The sequence below is a fragment of the Onychomys torridus genome, chromosome 1 (assembly GCF_903995425.1).
Source record: "Onychomys torridus chromosome 1, mOncTor1.1, whole genome shotgun sequence".
Classification (NCBI taxonomy): Eukaryota; Metazoa; Chordata; class Mammalia; order Rodentia; family Cricetidae; genus Onychomys; species Onychomys torridus.
In genome coordinates, this window is record NC_050443.1 from 99,113,986 (window position 1) to 99,136,010 (window position 22,025).

The following is a 22,025-nucleotide window of genomic DNA, read 5'->3' on the forward strand; positions in this document are numbered from 1 at the left end:
AGACACTTTGACTTGTTCCTTTCTGATATGTATCCCTTTGATTTCCTGTAGTTTTCTTATTGCTCTAGCTAGAACTTCAAGTACTATATTGAGCAGGTATAGAGAAAGAGGACAGCCTTGTCTTGTTCCTGATTTTAGTGGAATTACTTTGAGTTTCTCTCCATTTAATTTGATGTTGGCAATCGGCTTGCTGAATATTGCTTTTATTATATTTAGGTATGTTCCTTGTGTCTCTGATCTCTCCAAGACTTTTATCATGAAGGATTGTTGGATTTTGTCAAAGGCCTTTTCAGCATCTAATGAGATGATCATGTGTTTTTTTCTTTTAGTTTGTTTATATGGTGGATTACATTGACAGATTTTCATATGTTCAACCATTCCTGCATCTCTGGGATGAAGCCCATTTAACTGTGGTGGATGATTTTTTTTTGATGTGTTCTTAGATTCAGTTTGCCAATATTTTATTGAGTATTTTTGCATCAATGTTCATGAGTAAAACTGGTCTATAATTCTCTTTGTTGAGTCTTTGTGTGATTTGGTTATCAGGATGACTGTGGCTCATAGAAAGACATTGGCAATGTTCCTTCTGTTTCTATTTTGTAGAATAATTTGAGGAGTATTGCTGTGGGATGTCTTTCTGTATGCTGTGAATATATGTTGTTCCCATTGGTTAATAAATAAGCTGCTTTGGCCTATGGCAAGGCAGCTTAGAGGCAGGCAGGAAAGGAGAGAGACAGGAAAGAGAAAGGTGGAGTCTGGGGAGACACCAGCCTGCCATCCAGGAAACAACATGCCAGCAGACTGGTAAGCCATGGAACACGTGGCAAAACATAGATTAATAGAAACGGGTTAATTAATATATATGAGCTAGCTAGCAAGAGGCCTACCATAAACCATACAGTTTGTAAATAATATTAAGCCTTTGAGTGAGTATTTTATTAGCAGCTAGCTGTAGGACCATGGGGCCCAGTGGGGCCAGAGAAATCTTCCAACTACAGAGTATTGGTATTAGTTCTTCTTTGAAGGTCTGGTAGAATTCTGCATTAAAACCATCTGGTCCTAGAATTTTTTTGGTTGGGAGATTTTTAATGACTGTTTCTATTTCCTTAGGGGTTATAGGGCTGTTTAATCTGTTTATCTGATCTTGATTTAGCTTCGGTAGGTGGAATCTATCAAGAAAATTGTCCATTTCTTTTAGATTTTTCAGTTTTGTGGAGTACAGGCTTTTGAAATATGATGCAATGATTCTCTGGATTTCCTCAGAGTCTGTTGTTATTTCTCCCTTTTCATTTCTGATTTTGCTGATTTGTGTTTTCTCCCTCTGTCTTTTAGTTAATTTGGCTAAGGGTCTGTCTATTTTGTTGATTTTCTCGAAGAACCAACTCTTGGTTTCATTGATTCTTTGTATTGTGTTCTTGTTTCTATTTTATTGATTTCAACCCTCAGTTTGATTATTTCCTGCCTTTTACTCCTCTTGGGTGACTTTGCTTCTTCTTGTTCTAGAGTTTTCAGTTGTGCTGTTGAGTCACTAGTGTGAGATTTCTCCAACTTCTTCAAGAAGGCACTTAGTGCTATGAATTGTTCCTCTTAGCACCACTTTCGTTGTGTCCCATAAGTTTGTGTATGTTATACATTCATTTTCATTGAATTCTAGTTTTTATTCTCTTTCTATTTCTTCCTTGACCAAGTGGTAACTCAGTAGAGAGTTGTTTCCATGAGTTTGTAGGCTTTCTGTTGTTGTTGAAATCCAGCTTTAATTTGTGGTAGTCTGATAAGACACAGGGGTTTATTTCCATCCTTTTTTTTTCTTTAAATCTTTTGAGATTTGCTTTGTAGCTGAGTATATGGTCAGTTTTAGGGAAGATTCCATGTGGTGCTGAGAGAAGGTATATCATTTTGTGTTTGGGTGAAATGTTCTGTAGATATCTATTAGGTCCATTTTAATCATAACATCTGCTAGTTCCATTATTTCTCTGTTTAGTTTCTGTCTGGATGACCTGTCCATTGGTAAGAGTGGGATTTTAAAGTCTTTTAAAGTGTGGTTAATTGTTTGTTTTAAGCTTTAGTAATGTTTCATTACAAATATAGGTGCCCTTACATTTGGGGCATAGATGTTCAGAATTGAGACACCATCTTGGTGGATTTTTCCTTTGATGAGTATAAAATGCCCTTCTGTATCTCTTTTGAGTAATTTTAGGTTGAATTCTATTCTGTTAGATATTAGGATAGCTAAGAAGCTACACAAGCTTGCTTCTTAGGTCTTTTTGCTTGGAAAATCTTTTTCCAACCCTTTACTCTGAGGTAATGTCTTTCTTTGATGTTGAGGTGTGTTTCTTGAATGCAATAGAATGATAGATTTTATTTTTGTAGCCATTCTGTTAACCTTTGTCTTTTATTGGCAAATTGAGTCCATTGATATTGAGAGATATTAATGACCAATGATTGTTAATTCTTGTTATTTTGTTGTTGTTGGTAGTGTGTGATTGTGTGATTGTGTGTGTGTGTGTTTTCCCTTCTTTGGGTTTTACTGGTGTGATTATCTGTTGCCTGTGTTTTCATGGGTGTAGTTAACTTCCTGGGGTTGGAGTTTTCCTTATAGTACCTCTGTAGGGCTGGATTTATGGATAGATATTATTTAAATTTGACATTGTCATGAAAAATGTTGTTTTTCTCCATCCATGGTGATACTGGGTATAGTAGTCTGCATTGGCATCTGTGGTCTCTTAGAGTCTGCAAAACAGCTGTCCAGGCCCTTCTGGATTTTAGGGTCTCTGTTGAAAAGTCAAGTGTGGTTCTAATAGGCCTTTATATGTTACTTGGCCTTTTTTCCTTGTTGATTTTATTTTATTTTTTTGTTTTTCTCTTTGGCTTTTTGTGACAGGGTTTTTCTGTGTAGCTTTGGAGCCTATCTTGGAACTCACTCTGTAGCCCAGGCTATCCTTGAACTCATAGAGATCCACTTGGCTCTGCCTCCCAAGTGCTGAGATTAAAGGTGTGCACCACCACCTCCCAGCCCCTTGCCAATTTTAATATTCTTTTTTTGCTGTATGTTTAGTATTTTGGTTATTATGTGGAATGGGGATTTTCTTTTCTGATCCAATTTATTTGGTGTTCTGTAAGCATCTTGTACCTTTATAGGCATGTCCTTCTTTAGGTTGAGAAAAAATTCTTCTATGATTTTGTTAAATATATTTTCTGGATTTTTGAGCTGGGATTCTTCTTTTTCTATCCCTATTATTCTTAGGTTTGGTCTTTTCATAGTGTCCCAGATTTCTTGGATGTTTTATGTTAGGAATTTTTTTAATTTATCATTTTCTTTGACTGATGAATCTATTTCCTCTGTCATATCTTCAGTGCTTGCGAGTCTCTCTTCCATCTCTTGTATTCTGTTGGTGATGCTTGTATCTGTAGTTCCTGTTCAATTACCCAGATTTTCCATTTCCAGGATTTCCCATTTGTGTTTTCGTTATTGCTTCTATTTCCATTTTCAGGTCTTGAACTGTTCTCTTCGCCTGTTTGTTTTTTCTTGGCTTTCTTGGCACTCTTTTAGGGATTTATTGATTTCACCCAATTTTTTGTTTTTCTTTTCCTCAATTTTTAAGGGATTTTTTTCCTATTTCCTCTTTAAGGACCTCTATCATTTTCATAAAGTTATTTCAAGGTCATTTTCTTGTGCTTCAGCTGCATTAGATTGTTCAAGTCTTGCTGTCATGGGTTATCTGGGTTCTGGTGGCACCATTTTGCCCTTTCTGTTATTAATTGTGTTCTTACACTGGTGCTTACACATCTGGGTTTGGGATGATTGTATGTCTAGGTGTTGACTCCTGTATTTGTCTTTGTTGATGGGTGTTTTGTTCCTTGGTTTCTGTTTCCTTTCTGGTCTTCCTAAGTGGCTGAGGGTTCTGGTGACTAGTGAATCTTCAGGTCCAGTAGGGTGTCTCCACTGGGGTTTTAGGGGTCTGGTGTCCCTAGATCAGGCCTTGCCTCTGGTAAGGCTGAAGCCTTCTTCCAAAGTTGTAGAACAGGATATGGAGCCCAGGGGAGGGGGTGCAGTCTGGGATTGTTGGGCAGGCTTTAAGGAGTGTTGGTGGGTGGTGGGCAGTGTCTTATCTCAGGTCCCTAGATCCGGCCTGGCTTCTGGTAAAGCCAGTCCCTCATTATTTTCTCAATGTTATATTTGAATCAGAATTCAAATTAAGCACATACAAGTGATGGATATATCTAAGTCCGCCCCTTCCACTTTCATGTGCTGAAGGAGCTAGGTTGTTTGTTCTGACAGTTTTCCGATCTTGACTTTGCTCTTGTTACCTGAGCAACCAGACATGTTGATGACAGAGTCTCGCCCCTCTCTCAGGCCCCACTGCGTGCCATTCCTTAAACACCTGCTTTCTCTTTGTGCTTGTTTCTCCATGATCTCCTCTAGTTCCTGAGTTTGGAAACACTGTGGCTGCTGTGTGAGCATAGCTTTGGTCTGAGCTGCTCCCTCAAACTGCAGACTCCAATCCTGCTTTTCCCAGTGCGGTCTGTACCAGTAGACCCCTCAAAATTAGAATGTCCAAAGTGGAGTTTCAATTATTCTTTCACAGATTGGTGCTTGGATGCTTTCTTCAAGCTCCTACTCTTTTCTATGTTCAAATCAAATCCTTGTCATCTTCTATGGCTTCACCTTTGAATACCTCTGGAACCAGCCAAATTTCCTCACCCTCACTGCCTGGGAATGAGTCCTCCACACACCTCTCATCAAGACTGATTTCCCTTACACAGCCACTCTCCCATCCAAGGAGTTCCATGTGTTCAGGATCCAGTTCAAATAAAAGCCAGAGTAAGATGTTCCTGTGCTAACACCCCTCCAGTGGCTCCGCCCCACTTCAAAGCCAGGTGTAAGTGCTTATCGAAGAGGCCAGCCAATCCCAGCCTCATTGCCCTCCTTTCTTATCCTTGTGTGGTTTATGGGAAAACATGCAAATAAATCATGCTCTTTTTTTTCTTTCTTTCTGCAGATATGCCTGTAATTTGTTCCTTCCTGTCCTCAGGACTTCCCTGATGTTTTGCCAAGGCTCCCATTCTACCTCTCTTTCCTCAGTAGTATCCATCACTCTCTGACATAAACAGAGTTACTTGATTGCCTATTAATTTTCTCCCTGCCTCCCCAACACATCAACAGGGGCACGACTCTGCAAACTGCTGTATCCTCAGAGTGTAGATAATGCCTGGTCTGCAGTGATGCTCAATAAACATTGGATAAACGAATGCATGAAATAATTACGTAGATATAAATATGTACTTTAGTCATGCCTGGTGCTCTAAAAGAGAAGTATTGGCATTCTCTATAATTGTCTTGTCTTAGAGAATTCATGGAGGGCTGCATGGAAGACTTGGGATTTATAATGAGTTGAGTTAGCCAGGCCAAAAGGGAGGAGGAGTCTTCACAGAGGACCTTGACCTGGAGAATATGACATCTTGGCAGGACAGAAAGAAGCCCTGAGCAGGAGCCTCAGGAGTGAGGCACAAAGAAGTGGGTGGCACAACCCCTAAAGGGTTTTATCTGAGAAGTAAAAAGAGAGGGGGCAGTGACAGGCAGAGACCGGAACTTTGAAAACAACAGTCTGGCCTCTTTGCCTAGTGAAAACTCACACTCAGAACTTGTTCTGAGCAAAGCTCCATTCAAAGTGATTAATTTACTTCTCAAAAGACAGTATAAGGTGGGTCCCTGTGCTGGGTAGTTTTTGTCACCTCAACACAAACTAGAGTCACCTTGGAAGAGGTAACCTCAACTGAAGAATTGCCTCCATCATATTGGCCTGTAGACAAATTGTGGGACATTTTATTGGTTAATGATATAGGAGGGTCCAGCTCCCTGTGCATGGTGTCATCCCTGGGCACTTCTGATTTTCTAGTCTCTCCTTTCTGAGTGCTGGGATTACAAGTGTACCTCCAATGCCAAGTTTACGGTGCCCAGGACTGAACTTAGAGCTCTGGGCTTGCTAGGCAAGCTCTCTACCAACTGAGCTACTTCCCCAGGCCCTGGCATTCCTTGATTGTAGAGTACCAAGTATGTAGTTTTGTAGAGCTCTGGCAAACAGTTTTCCAGTCTCAATAGTGCCAACATTGGCTGTCAGTCTCCCATTTGTAGTCACTTCAGTGACTGTGTGCGGTCTCGTTGTGGGTTTACCTCACATGGTTTGTTTGATCCTGGGGATAATAGGAAGGAAGGTGACATACATAGATTTAAATTTTGAAAACAACCATCTGTCCTGTCTGCTTATTAAAAAGCCCACAAATGGAACTCGTTTTGAGCAGAGCCCATATAAAGCGACTCACATGCTGTGATATCTTTTGTGTTCTTATTGGACATTTTCATATCTATTTTAAAGAAGTTCAACTGTCTTCCTGTTGGCCTGTCTTCTTACTGGATTGTAAGATTTCTTACGTTCTGGATCCAGAGCCCATGTGAGAGGTGACGGTGTGAGCACTTTGGAGCACTCCTCTCTTGTGGGTGCAGTGGGACAGGGTGGTGGTAAGAATAGAAATGAGCTGTTGAGGTCACTGGGAGAATACTGAATGTGTCTTAGACACACACTGGACTCCTTAGATTATTTAAAATATTTTTGAGGAGTTGGGGTCTATATGTTCCTTTGCTCCTGAATATTCTTAAATAGATGTTTTAAAGGAGAAATAAACCTAAATCATTTCTGTTCTTCACTTAACTGCAGGAGAATGTCTCAGGGACCTAGGATGTTCTCCCTTCTCCTGGCCCTCTTTCTGAGCCATGGAGGTGCATGCCAGAGAGACCCAAGCTCCAGGCAGGGTAAGTCCTGAGGATGCTTCCACACATTTTAGGGGGTGTAGTTGGATATGTCAGTTTAGGCTCATGATACATTCAGGTGAGTGTGTGTGTGCGTGTGTGCGTGTGTGCGTGTGTGTGTGTGTGTGTGTGTGTGTGTGTGTGTGTGTGTGTGCATGTTCACATATGTATGTCTGTGGCTAAGTGTTGGCTTTTTAGGGTTATTATACAAGTTTTTTTTAAATTAGTGCGTACTATTTGTACAAAGTAATAGGTTCATTATAACATTGTCACACATGCACACAACGTACTTTGGTGGACTTCACCGCCAGCACCCTGTCTTTCCTCCATTCCCCACAGGTTCACTAGATCCCACACATGAGGGAAGCATGTGGTGCCTGTCTTTCTGAGTCTGGCTTGTTTTGATTGACAGGATGATCTCCAGTTCCAACGTTTCTCCTGCAGATGACATAGTTCCATTCTTCTTTATGTTAGAATAATTCTCCCCTGTGTGTATAGACCACACTTTTTTTCACCAGGATCTTGTTGATGGCTTTCCAGGCTGGCTCTGTATCCTGGTAATTATGAATATTGCCACACTGAGCACAGATGGGCAGGTAGCTCTGTGCTGTGCACCCTAGCTGCCTCTGTGTGACACTGTGCCTCTGTTCTCCTTATGTTTGTGGGATGCCTCTTCCCTGATTTCCACAGTGGCTAGACAAACTGACACTCTCAGTGACAGCGTGTAAAGGTTCTCGGTGGGGGCTGGGAACCAAAGTTTTCTCACACGGGGCATAGTTATTGTAATGATTACAACTCAGGGAAAGCCTGAGTGGCTTTTGTTGGGCTCCTGTGGTAGCACATTTGCCTTTATGAAGGTCACACAGTGCAATTCTCCTCACATATCCAGTGGCTTTTTTACAGATTTACACCCATTGTTGCAGAAAATGGCGGTGAGTGTTCCATTTTTATTTTAATCAAAATCCCCTCTACTGGCCCTGCCAAATTTGAATGTTATACTTGATTTTATCTCTTTGCCTTTTAGGAAGAAATAATAGAGGGAAGCTATCTGAATGGTAATGTCCCCAGTCTGTCCCATGTGTACCTTCTGAGATCTTCAAACAGAATATGGATGTGGTGTCTGTGGAACCATTCTGTTTAAAGCTGTCTTTTCATTTTGTCCCCCACTGTAGCATTCCTGGATCTCATAGAGTTCGGAAGGTAATCTGCCTCTGAGGGCTTGGAAGGGATGGGATTTCTTTCTAATAACTCTGACATGGAATTTCTTACTTGAGAAAAGTAGTATATGCTCATTGCAAGGAGCATCAACCAACGTCCAGTGTTTTAGTGACACACTTGTTTCCCAGACACTATTTCTCCATTACTGTAGCTTAAGGCCACGATGCCCGGAGTGCTTCTGAGGAGGCACTTATTCCCAGGGCTTGGTGAAGAGAAAGGCATCTGTGTTTACTCTATCCCTCAGCCTGGGGCCGGTTGCTATCCCTTTGGACAGAATAATGAAACCGAGGCTTGGGGAAGGTGAGTGGGGGGCCACACAGCTGGGGAGAGGCAGAGCTGGAGTGTGAGCACCATGGATCTGCTCTGTGATGTGCAGGCCTGTGCGAGAGGCTGGAGAGGTGGGGTGCTGTGGCAGTGTTGTAGAAGAAAGCTGTCAACATTAAATCTTAATATGCATTCCATAAAGAGAGGAAATGGGGGCCTCGGGCCCCTGGCAGGGACAGCCAATCACATTAAGATGAAAGGCCCCTGTAAACATCCCTCTCCCCATGAGAACTGCAATGGTGGTTTTAGATATATTCTTTCAGGCTGCAATTTTATTTATTTACTTATGTGTTCATCCATCCATCTACTTATCTATAACAAAAAAGATCAGAAGAAAGCTGTTGGTAGTGGCTGGGGAGACGGCACGTGTAAAGTGCCTGCCTCACACACATGAGGACCTGAGTGTGATCCCCAGAATCTGCATACGTTTTGGGCATGGTGGCACATGCTTGGAATCCCAGTGCTGGGGCAGTACAGACAGAAAATTCTTTTTTTTTTTTTTTTTTCCTTTCTTTTTGGTTTTTCGAGACAGGGTTTCTCTGTGTAGTTTTGTGCCTTTCCTGGAACTCACTTTGTAGACCAGACTGGCCTCGAACTCACAGAGATTCACCTGCCTCTGCCTCCACTGCCCGGCAAGACAGAAAATTCTTAGGATCTGCTGGTCATCTGGTCTAGCTGAATCAGTGAACTGCTGGCCAATGAAAGACCCTGTCTCAATGATACTTGAGGTTGTCTTTAGGCATCTACACACACACACAAACACACATCTGTATACACACATAGACACATACACCTATATGCACACATATACACATACACCTGTATACACACACATACAACACACCTGTATTCAAACACCTGTATACAAACCCACACCTGTATAAACACACACACACACACACACACACACACACACACACATGCATACACCTGTATACAAACACACCTTTATACATACACACTTGCATACACACACATACGTAACACACACCTGAATATATACACACACACACCTGTATGCACACTCATGAACACACCTCCTGCCACTGTGCCAGGTGAAGGCATCTCTTACGTCTCAACATAAAGTTCCTGGCATCCCTGGTCCATTTCCACCCTTCTCTCTGAGCATCAGGGCACGCAGACAGTACGGGAATGTTTGCAGGGGACCTGGTCATTGACTTTCTTCCATCTGTCTTTACTTGAAGCTCCCATGTGTGGACTGCAGACCTGTCCCACAGAGTTCTTGCCTATCTCAACTCACGGAATGTGGCCTTTACTATCGCCAGCCTGCAGGTGTGTATGTGAGATGTGTTCCTAAATTCCACGATTGGTCACACCTTGGTGCAAACCAGTTGTGCACTGAGTGGAAACTGGATGGATTTCCTGATAAAAGAACAGCAGAGGTGTATTAGACGCTTTTCTATTATTGGACCACAATATCCAAGACCAGGTACTATTACTGTAATAAAATCCCAGGACAGGAAAGAATTGTAGGCTGAAGGGATGGATCAGTGGTTAAGAGTGCTTGCTGCTCAATCATGAGGACAAGAGTTCAGATCCCAGCACCCATGTTGGTGGCTCACAAATACCTGCAACTCCATGTCCAAGGGATCTGATGTCCTCCTCAGGCCACTGTGGGCACCTCTCTACACATGTGCACATATGCTCACACAGATACATATACACACATACATGAATAAGTCTTTTTAAAAACAGAGTTTAATTTACTTCATAGTTTTAGAGGCTGACAATCCATCAGTATAGTGCTGGCTCCTGCAAAGACATAGATGAGTGTATAAACTTGGTAGATGGCATTACAATGGTAGGTACACCCATGAGAGGGAAAGACGGAATGGGGAGAGAGGAATCAAGGGGCAGGATTCATGGTCAAGCTCACTTTAATCCTCTCCTGAGAACTAACCAGTATCTCATGGGAACTATCTCAGTTCCTTCCAAGGGCAGCACCCCTAAGCCCTCACACCAGGGTCCACTTCTTAGAGGCGGCCTCACCTTTTAATGTCACCTTCATAGGCACTAACTTCTGACGCTTGAGCCTTGGGGGAGATACCACACCCAACATTGGTGACAGCAGTGCACATCTGGTTAGGCAGCAGAAGGGCCAGAGGAGGTGTGATGACTGGGATGTCTCGGCATGGCTGGTCGCTCAGGGTGATACCTCGAGAACCGCACCTGAACCTGAGGATGTATTACTTCAGTGCTCACACACCATTATTCCATTTAGTAAAGAAGTCATGCCGTAGGCTGATGAATAAATGAACAGCAGAGTTCTTTGTTATTTCCAGTTTTAACTTATGTTTTAATAAAACAGACACATCAACAGACATTCACACCAGAACTGCACCCAGAGGGCTGTCTGCTTACTATTTGCTCCTCCAGCTGGAGGGGCTGTTGGGCCCACATGGCATCTACCTCCATCACTCCTGGCAATGTAATTAGCAGTAACGAGTAACCCCTTCCTCTCCGGCAGTAAGGTTTCCCATATTGGTAGGTGTATAGTGCTACACGCGCATCTTCATTCACTCGGCAGGTCGGCACAGTTGAAGACATTGAGAATGAGGTGGAGAACCAGACGTCACTCCCACCGTTGTGAGGTAGAGACAGACACCCAGTAAATAAAAACCCACTGTAAGTGGGGAAAAATGGTGGACACTGCTGAGCACTTCTGAACTAGGCACCACCGAGATTGCGGTAGACATTTAATTCTCACAGCGCCCCACGTGGTGAGCATTATTGTGGGCTCTGTTTTCCAGATATGAATTCTGAGGCCCAGATGTAGCATTGCCAACTTAGCAAATACAAAATATAGGATGTCCATGAACTAGAGCTGTAGCTCAGTCCACAGAGTGCTTGCCTAGCATGTATAAAGCCCCGGGCTTGATTGCCAACACTGCAGCAAATGGGCATGGTTGACACATATCCACAAGACTAGCACCAGAGGGATGGAGGCAGAAGAATCACATGTTCAAAACCATCCCTGGCTGCACAGTGAGTTTGAACCCAGCCTGGGCTACATGAGAAAGCACAACACACAAACATATATTATCTAATTAAATTGAATTACAGATAAGTGTAAACATGGAGACGGACATACATGTTATCTGTCTTTTATATCCAGGATTTGCCTATAAGCAGTAGTTCACACTGCCTTTCCAGAGAATATTTGTGTAAGGGATATTTAAGAATCTGAGGCTGGGCATGTAACTGTAACCTCAGCTTCTGGGAAGTTAAGACAAGAGGAATGTGGATTTAGGGCCAGCCTGGACCACATAACGAGATTCCCATTCCCAAAAGTGAACAACAGCAGCGAGTCCAAAAGCTCCTAACTTAAAAAAGAAAAGGAGTCCACCAATAGCACAGGAGAGGCTTTCAGGGGAGGCTAGTGGCCTGATAAAGCACTCCAGACACGTTGATTCCTTCTGCCTAGGTTTTCTCCTTGCTCAGTGTAGGGTTTGAGTGGTGGGAAACAGGGACACTCAACATCTCCACAGAGGCCCACTGCCTCGAACAAGGACCAGGCAGGTTACAGAATGGGGAAATCAGGCTGGTCCCTGAATGGGGAAATCTGGATTTTGTGAGGAATCCCCCAACTTTACAGCATTTGCCACCACTAAAACCCCCCACATACAGGCTGCTGCCAGGTAGGGGAGTCAGGGAGAGCCCACTGAGCTGCTGGCCATGGTGCTGACCCACTGTCCGGTCTTCTGTTCACTGACTGAATCTCCCATGCCCAGGCAGTCATGGAAGCCCACCTGGAGCAGTACTTGTACCAGCCCCAGAAGCTGCTGGAGGACCTGAGGGATACTGATGCCCAGCAGTTCCGTACCGCCATGAAATGCCTTTTGGAAGACAAGTGGGACCACCTGGTGAGGCACGCTTGGCATCTCCTGAGGAGGAGCTGGGGCAGTTGGTACTTGCTGGGCCTCCCCAGGCCTTGGCCACTCTGGACTCCTTTCTCTCTTTGCTGCCACTCCCACTGGGGACTCTAGGGCCTGGCTTTTCTTCTCTAGTTTCTCCAAGTTACATTTTTCTACTCTTACGGGCACTGAGTATACTGAGGGTTTTCTAATGGCCTGAATTGGAAAGTGTGTGAGGGTGATTGCTGTGTGCAGTGGGTGTGGAAAGGTCTGTTCCTATCCCTAAGGTCACAGTGCAGGATGAAGACAAGCAAAGCTAGTAACAACCATGAGCAAGGCTAAGGACAAGCAGCACAGAGACCAAGATCCCCAAGCCCCAGAATGCTCCAGGGCTCCAAAGCCGAAGGCTAGTTTCCATTTATCGGAGAAAGTTGGGTGTGGATCCCTGTTCCAAAATGGAATCAAACCCTTGCCTAGCCTCAGTTTCCCCTTGTGAACTCAGGCTGGAAAGATTCTTCTTTTTTTTTTTTTTTTAAAAGATTAGTTTATTTATTTATTATTTTTTTTGGTTTTTCAAGACAGGGTTTCTCTGTGTAGCTTTGCGCCTTTCCTAGATCTCACTCTGTAGCCCAGGCTGGCCTTGAACTCACAAAGATCCGCCTGCCTCTGCCTCCCGAGTGCTGGGATTAAAGGCATGCACCACCACCGCCCGGCTAAAGATTCATTCATTTATGTATGTATGTATGTATGTATGTATGTATGTATGTATGTATGTATGTATTTATTTATTTATTTATTTATTATGCATACAATGTTCTGCCTGCATATATGCCTGCAGGCCAGAAGAAGGCACCAGATCTCATTATAGATGGTTGTGAGCCACCATGTGGTTGCTGGGAATTGAACTCAGGACCTTTGGAAGACCAGTCAGTACTCTTAACCTCTGAGCCATATCTCCAGCCCGGATTAGTTTATTTTTATTTTAATGTGTATGAGAGTTTTGTCTGCGTGTATGTATTTCTGTGCACCATGTGCATGTCTGGTGTCTGTGGAGGTCAGAAGAGAGCTCTGGGTTCACTGGAGGTTCTGGTAGATGTGAACTGTCCTACGTGGTCCTGTGAATTGAAATGAGGTCCTCTGCAAGAGCAGCACACACTCTTCACTGATGAGCCATCTCTCAGCTCTAAAATGTTAAGACTCTTATTAGTTTTAATTCACAAGGTTTTTAAAGGGGATTTAAACATTTTAATGATTCTATACTTTCTATTGAATTATTTGGGTAATGTCAGTGATTAAACCTAGGGACCCATGAGTGCTGAGCAAGCTGTATCCCTAACTTCTAATCTGTTCTTACGTTAATATTAGTTATTAAAACATAAAAGCCACTAGTTTGATATGGAGAGATTTCATTTTTAAATGAACTTCAGCTTTTTAAAATGATTCCATCCAAAATCTATTAAAAATTATGTTGTTTAATGTTTATTGAGGCTTTTCTATGTTTTTCTAAGGGAATGACCAGCAAGGGACCAGTGAGAAAAAATGTAATGTTTATAGAGAATACACCTCTAGTCACAATTAATTAACTCTGCTATTAGGTATGGGTATATGCCAATAAAATTTTATTCACACCACACACACACACACACACACACACATGAGACGGGTCAGTTTTGGCTATCTGTCATTGTTTTAAGGGTTCAGTAAGCATGGATTAATTTAATCTCCTCCATAACATTAAATAAGGTTAAGAAGAATGTTACCATTTAAAGCCAGGCTTGCTAGCTCATGCCTGTAACCCTGGAACTCGGGAGGCTGAGGCAGGAAGAGATTTTGACATTGTTCTGGGCTGCATAGAAAGCCTCAGTCCAGACTGGACTACAGAGTGAAGCTCTGTCTACACTCATACACACGCAGAAATGTGCACACATGAAAAATGGCTGAAGGTTTAGTAGTGTAGTGGTCAGAGTGCTGGCCCAGGATAAACAATGCCCTGAATTCCATGCGTAGCACCCGCAATCAAAATAAAAAATAAGAAATAATCTTGCATTTTAATATTCAGGTGAGGAAATGGAGTCTTGGAGAGTAACCTCTAGTGACTCATCTTAGAAAGATTGAATCTGAGGTTGGAAAATGGGCTCCTGCCTGAGGAAGCCATGGGCCTATTTCAGAGTGATGTTTTAAAAAAATCTATGTAACAAAATACAGAAGATTGCAAAGGAAGCCAATTATCTTGAAGAACACTCATGGAAAGGCCCAGTACAAACACAGAGGTAAATTGTGTGTTTCTTTAACACACCAAGGAATAGAACTCAGCAGCAAGTCTAGCGACTTCTTCAGGAACTCTCAACAAGTGTTGTCTGTAAAGATCTCAAGATGTCTGCAGCAGCAGTAATGCATTGTGAAAATGCAAATGATTCCCGCTGTGACAAAGATCCTGCTCCCGCTGTGGAGCCCGGTACCTCTGGTCACCCCAGAGGACTAATGGAAGTGAAGAGGTGACATTCTTGCTGTTCCCCCAGAGAAGGGGAAGAGCAGGTGAAAGCCTTGCCTTTGATCCAAAGGTGGTGGAAAGATCTAGAAGTTTCCACATAGCAGCATGGTGTGAATTTCTCCATGCTGCAGCATGTGAGTGTCTTCCAGTCAAGAGGCAGGTGACTATAGTGGTTTGAATATGGAGTGTACCCCCATAAGCTCACGGTCCCCAGCTGATGGGACTATTTTGGGAGATGTGGTGGAGACTTTAGGAGATGGAGCCTAATTGCAGGAAGTAGGTCATGAGGGGTGGAGTTAGAAGATTATGAACAGTCCCTCCATTTCCCCACTCCCTGTCAGCAGTGTAGTGAACAATCCCATCTACAAGATCCCATCCCCATCACGTTCTGGTTAAGCACATGGGACCAAGGGGCCATGCACCAAGCCCCTCCGAAACCAGGACACCCACTAAACATGTCCTCCTTCAAGCTGCCTTCTCATGTCTTTTGGCCACAAAGCCACAGTGACTCTAATTTCCCTCCTTCCTTCAGGACCTGAAGGACACTGTCATCCACTTGGGAGACATTTGGGATGAGGCCCTTCAGAGCCCCGGTGTGAACCGCAGTCTGTTTGTCATTACGCTGGAGCGCTGTTTCCAGGTGCTGAACCCCTTGGAGTGTGTGGAGGTCCTGGGCAGGGTGCTCAGAGGGTCCTCGGGCAGCTTTCTGCAGCCGGACGTCACAGAGAGGTTACCCCAGGACCTGCATGAGGATGCCTTTAAGAACCTGTAAGTCTTTTCCTCTGAACTCTTGGTTCTGTGTGCTCCTCAGGGGCTGCTGTGGTGATTCAAGGCAGTTAATACCCAGCAAGGGAGAAAGATGGTGGGCAGAGCTGAGAGGTGCTTTTATTAAAACTATCTTCTCTCTCAGTTGTAGTGTCTGGAAACTATTCTCCTAGTTCTTGTCACATCTAGCTACCCCCTGACCTGTGATTTGTTCTATGGTTTTCTTTATAAGCCTTCATCCTTTCCTCTTAAAAAAAAATTGTGCCAGGCCATGGTGGTGCACGCCTTTAATCCCAGCACTCGGGAGGCAGAGCCAGGCGATCTCTGTGAGTTCGAGGCCAGCCTGGGCTACCAAGTGAGTGCCAGGAAAGGCGCAAAGCTACACAGAGAAACCCTGTCTCAAAAAACAAACAAAAATTGTTTTATGGCCTAGGAATGGTTCAGTGATAGAGCATTGGCTGTGTGATCATGAAGACCAGAGTCTGCATAACCAGAGTCCATGTAAATGGCAGATGGATGTGGCAGCCTGCCTCTAATTCCAGCCTGGGAAGGCAAAGACATGGGATTCCCCCAGAGCTAGGGAAACTAGCCATATGGATGAGCTCTGGGCTTGACTGAGAGACTCTGCCTCAACAAATAAGGTGGAAAAGCAAGCAATGAAGATTTCCAATGTCGACATTAGCCTCCATAGTCACAGGCACACATGTGTACCCACACACATGCAAACAGACATGTGTACCACATACAGATAAATGTAAAAGAAAAAAATTAAAATAAATTTAACTTCATTTCCATAAGTGGAAAATGATTATTTTTGTTTTAAGTAAAAAATAGTCTTCAAATACACTAAAAAGCAGTGCTGCTATATCCTAGCTCCCTATACTTCTCTCCTGAGTATCTTAGTCAGCTGTAGGCTGGGCACCTTGGACAACAGACGCTTATCTCTGGTGGCTGAGACGGTCAAGGTCACAGCATGGCAGATTTGGCATCTTTCTACTTTCTGGGTCACAGGAGTATCTTCTTGCCGTGTCTTCTTCTGACAGAAGGGCCATAGAGCCCTCTGGAGTCATTCATGAGGGCTCCACCTCCTGACCCTGAGGTGACCCCAGGGGGTTTGCCCCAGGTCTTCTCTTCCTTTCTCACTCTATCCTGCCCTCCTGTTTCTTTTCTTTGTGGATGAGGAAATTAAAGGGCAGGGAGGTGAAAGAACTCACCCTAGCGCTCAGTAGCATTCTGTAGGGAATGGTAAACAGCATGTTTGCAGTGGGAAAGTTTTCTCTTAAATGATGCTTTCCACTTTGTATGCATATGTATATGTTTATGTATGTATTGTGTGTGTGTGTGTGTGTGTGTGTGTGTGTGTGTGTGTGTGTGTCCATTGTCCCTACTTTTTCAACTGTCCTTGCTCTTAAAAAACAAAACAAAACAAGGTACTGGAGAAAGGGCCTGGTGCTTAAGAGCACTTGCTGTTCTAGCAGAAGACCTGGCTTTGCTTCTCAGCCTTTGCATCTAGCATCTCACAGCTACCTGTAACTCCAGGTCCAGGGGATCAGGAGCCCTCTTCTGGCCTCTGCTGCTACTGCAGACATGCAGATAAGCAGGCACACATACAAATACACACAAAATAAAATAAAAAATTGAAACAGGAGCAAGCCAGAGGAAGCAAGCCAGTAAGCAGCACCCCTCCATGGCCTCTGCATCAGCTTCTGCCTCCAGGTTTCAGCTCTATTTGAGTTCCTGTCCTGACTTCCTTCAATGATGGACTACAATGTGGAAGTGTACTGGAGGGTGCTCAGCTCATATCCGTGGTCTCTTCAGACCCTGCTGCTATGGGAGTAGATGATTTGCCTCTCCAGGGCAGTGAGATTTAGGTTCAGCACGTCCAGCTGTGGAGCGACCACACAGCTGCAGCACAGAGGGCTGAGGCGTTGCAGCCCACTCTGCAGCCAAAATGCAACTTGCACATGGAACCATCCAGATCCAGTGAGACCAGGCATTGTGGGAGTACCACACCACAGCTGCTCACTGGCCTGCCCTGTGCCCTGCTCTCTTACTTCAACAGGGCAACTTCCAGTTCTGCAGGGCACCTGAGAGCATCCTCCTTCCAGGGAAGGGTCCTGATTACCCGCTGCTGGAAGACCCCTCAGGACCGAGTCCCACTGCTGGTCTCCAGAGGAGAAGCATAGTGCAGAGTGTGTTAAGTACATTCAGAAAACCAAGAACTACAATATTTTGTTTAAATAGCTTTTTAAAAATTGCTATGGTGTTTATAACAAAAAAAGAAAATGGACCCCCCCCCCCACACACACACACAACAGAACACAACTATGGAATAGCAGACATCTTGGTCTTGTTCTTCCTTGGGGTCCTGACATAGGTGATGCAGGAACACTGTGAGATCACTGCTGGTGGGGTGCTCCACAGTGTAATTATACATTCCTAATGAAGTAAAATGTGTTTATGGCCACAAAATTAAAACAAAAAGTCAAAGGAAAGGAAAGAAAGAAATAAAAAGTACAAAGATTACATTGTGTGGGGGTCAAGGGAAAATTTGTATGTTAAAACAGAATGACTGTTAAAAGGCTGCTGGGAATGCTCGTTAGAAGAGGTGGATACATTGTTGACACCGTGAGTTGTACTCATGGTGTTGATGTGGTGAGGTGTACTCATGCTGTGGGTATGAGTTGTATGTACTCATGGTGTTGATGTGGTGAGGTGTACTCATGCTGTGGGTGTGAGTTGTATGTACTCATGGTGTTGGCATGGTGAGTTGTACTCACGCTGTGGGTGTGGTGAGTTGTAATCATAGTGTTGACATGGTGAGTTGTACTCAGTGGTGTTGATGTGGAGGGCTGAAGTCTTGGTGTTGATGTGGAGAGTTTTATTCATGGTGTTGATGATGTGGAGAGTTGTACTCATGGGGAGGGTGTGAGGGGAGGAAGCTCCCAGGACACAGAGGTTTGGAAGGTTTTCAGGATGAGCAGGAAGGATGGGCAGTGCCAGAGGCTATGAAATGGAAAGTCCTATTTGTACCAACCAGGACTTCTGGGTTGGAGGAAGAGGAGATGGTGGTGACTGGAGCCATGGGGTGGTCCAGCAGTGCCAAGTCAGACTGCAGTGGCGTAGACAGTGACCAGGCCACTTCACGTCAAAACACCAGATATTGACAAGAATTGGAGGCAATTAGAGGAATCAGAGATGAGCTGTGTGATGGTGGGAATACACAGTGGGGCAGCTGCTGTGGAGACAGTTGGTGGTTCCTTAAGAGGCTAAACAGGAAGATGGTGTGTGTGTGTGTGTGTGTGTGTGTGTGTGTGTGTGTGTGTGCGCGCACGCGCGCGCGCGCGCTCAGCTCATTGACAGAGCATGTGCATTATATGTGTGAGGCCTCAGGTTCAATTTCAAGCACCAACAAAGAAAGAAACAAAACAAAAGGTGAGAAGAATTTAAACGTCCGCTGATGACTGGACAACCACAGTGTAGACACCCAGATCGTGGAATACTATTTACTCATAAAAAGGAATGAAAGCTGTAGTGGTATTTGCTCTGCCCGTGAATTTGGACTCCATGACCTGAAGGAGGCGGTGCTTCTTGCTGTTGTACATGACCTCTTAAAAGGAAAGGGAGAGGGGTCACAAGGCCCTTCTCCCTGTTTCCTGCTTTGAAAATTCTTTAGTTTTACAGAAGGCCTGATGCATGCTCCAACATGTATCAGCCTTGAAAACATCAGGCATGTATAAGAAGCAAGACACAGGAGTGATGAATGGCATGACTCCATTTATATGCAGCATCCAGAACTGACAAATCTATAGAGAGGAAGTGGATTAGTGTTTTCCGGAGCTGGGGAGCTAAGGGGTTAAAGGGTGACAGCCAAGGGGGTGGAGTCCCTTTGTGAACTGTTGGAAATGTTGATGATGGGTTTTAGTGAATCAGATGTAATCAAGTTGACAACCAAGAATACCCATCACACACCCATTCTCACACAATACATGTGTAAAAATCAGAAGCTAAGGTCTGTTTATGCTGTGTTTGGAGCCTGATTTACCTTACATAATACAGTATTTTCTAGTTCCATCCATTTTTATTGAAAAATATCATGATTTCATTTTCTTGAGACATGGTCTTATGCAGGCTGGCCTCAAATTTGCTGTATATCCGAGGCTAGGCTTGAACTGATTCTGCTTTTGGGAGTGCTGGTGAATTATATACTTGAAATAAGTGAATTATAGGGCATGTAAGTTTGTTGTGGAATATTTTGCATTTGTTTAACTATGTGAAGATGTGTTGCATTTGTTTAATTATGTAAAGATGTGTTGCTGTTTTACCTTGCCTGCCTAAGGCACCTGATTGCTCTAATAAAAAGCTGAATGGCCATTGTGAGGGACGAGGTACAGGTGGAACTTCCAGGCAGGGAGAGTAAGTAGGAGGAGGACTTTAGGCTCAAAGAAGAAAGAAAAGGTGTTGACAGGGAGATGCCAGGGGCCAGCCATATAGACACAGAGGAAGCAAAAAAGTAAGACATACAGAATGAAATAAAGGCAAAAAAAACCTGAGGCAAAACATAGATGAATAGAAATAGGTTAAATTAAGTTAAAAGAGCTAGTGGGACAAGCCTAAGCTAAGGCTGAGCATTTATAATCAATAATATGTCTCTGTGTCTTTATTTGGGAGCTGGTTGGTGGCCCAAAGAAAATTCCAACTACATAAATTATATCTAAAAAAAAAAGTTATTGCACACCAAAGGAATTAGGAGCTAAGAGAACAGAGACAGGGTGCACAGGCTGTTCTTTGCAAGATGTTTAGCTATGAAGGGGAAGAGAGAAAATAAGAAAAACAGTCAACACAGCAAAGACATGTGAAGGGTTTGGCGTGGCAGCCCTGAGCACAGTGTTCTCATGGCTCCTTCTGGATGGGCACCCTCCTGTGTGTTGTTAATGGACACCTGTGTCCCTGTGTCTTAGATCTGCAGTGTTCAAAGACCTCTATGACCAAACCTCAGCTCACACCCAGCGAGCTCTCTACTCCTGGATGACCGGGATTCTGAGGACACCCTTCAACATCACTGGTGAGTGAGGGTTGTGTAGAGTGACTTCTAGGGGAACCGCACCTTCCAGACGGGTGCTTCAACCTCTGAAATCAGGGTTGATTCCATTGCTTCTGTGCCCTTGTTCCGTGGTGACATCTTACATTTGATGACAGCCTTTAGAGTGGGATTACAGGTTTAAAACATGTGTGTAAAATGTGTGCACTAGCCAGGTGATGGTGGTGCTCGCCTTTAACCCCAGCACTTGGGAGGCAGAGGCAGGTGGATCTCTGTGAGTTCAAGGCCAGCCTGGTTTACAAAGTGAGTTCCAGAACAGCCCAAGTGAGTTCCAGAACAAGTTCTCTCTTGTTACACAGAGAAACTCTGTCACAAAACACAAACAAAAAACAGAAAAAGCAAAAGAAAAAGAACAGTGGTGACAGGCTTTCTCACTGAGACCTGGAGCTTGCTGGCTAGGTGGGCTAGCCGGCCAGCAACCCGCAGGAATCTGTCTGACTCTACTTCTCCACACTAGAATTCCAGGCCTGTGCTACCACATCAGGCTTTTTGTTGTTGTTTTAGTTGTTTGTTTGTTTTGAGACAGGGTCTCACTATGTAACCTTGACTGGCCTGGAACTCACTATGCAGACCAAGCTGGCCTCAAAGTCATGGAGACATATTTCTCTACCTCCCTAGTGCTGGGATTAAAGGCATGTCCTACCATGCCTTACCAGGTTTTATTTTTTTAATGGGTTCTGGGTATTAAACTCAGGCCTTCTTGTTTGCTTCACAAACACTTTACTAATGTGTAACCAGCTGTGTCTGTGTTGAACATGAGCCAGACTTTACACTTGTCATTACTCCCCAAACAATACAATGATTAGCATAACATGCTCATTGTGTTCAATACTATAAATCATCTAGAGATGACTTAAAGTGTAGGTGGGGATATGTGTTGATTGCATGCAAATGCTAGTCCATGTATATAAGGGACTAGAACAGTTAAGGATTTGGGTACCTACAGGGGGTCTTAGGCTCATGGTTCTAGGGGCATTATGCTTGATGTCCCTGTAGAGAGGGAGAGAGAAAAGAGATGAGAGAAGAAGAGAAGAAATGGAGGGAAGGGCAGAGAGAGAGAGAGAGAGAGAGAGAGAGAGAGAGAGAGAGAGAGAGAGAGAGAGGGAGAGAGACTGAGAGAGAGAAATACTTAGATACTGGTAGCTGTTACAAAGAAGATAAACTGGATAAATGCTGTAGGGCAGATGACTGATTTAGACTACAACAGGCTTGGCGAAGACCTTCCTACAATGCTTTAAAAGATAAGGAAATAGGGCTGGGGAGACAGCTCAGGTGGTAAAGCACCCAGGTAAATGCCAGGTGAGCATGGAAGCTTGTTTGTAATCACAGCTGATAGGAGGTGGAGACAGGGCATCTTGGGGAAAGCTGAGGAGCTAGACTAGCCAAATTGGTGAGTTCTGGGTTCAAGTAAGAGACCCTGACTAAAAAAATCTAAGGTAGAGAGTA

General features: G+C 43.9%; 1 protein-coding gene across 1 annotated transcript in view; it reads left to right on the forward strand.

Moving 5' to 3' along the window:
* The window catches only part of Otoa (otoancorin), an 87,286-nt gene that overhangs the window by 7,530 nt on the left and 57,731 nt on the right, over positions 1–22,025 (forward strand). The window contains exons 2-9 of the mRNA XM_036180201.1: positions 6,714–6,808; positions 7,709–7,737; positions 7,830–7,860; positions 7,978–8,005; positions 9,553–9,640; positions 12,100–12,231; positions 15,246–15,481; positions 20,440–20,543. Of these exons, the coding sequence (XP_036036094.1) occupies positions 6,718–6,808; positions 7,709–7,737; positions 7,830–7,860; positions 7,978–8,005; positions 9,553–9,640; positions 12,100–12,231; positions 15,246–15,481; positions 20,440–20,543 (739 nt within the window). The 5' untranslated portion in view covers positions 6,714–6,717. The remainder of the gene's footprint in view (positions 1–6,713; positions 6,809–7,708; positions 7,738–7,829; positions 7,861–7,977; positions 8,006–9,552; positions 9,641–12,099; positions 12,232–15,245; positions 15,482–20,439; positions 20,544–22,025) is intronic.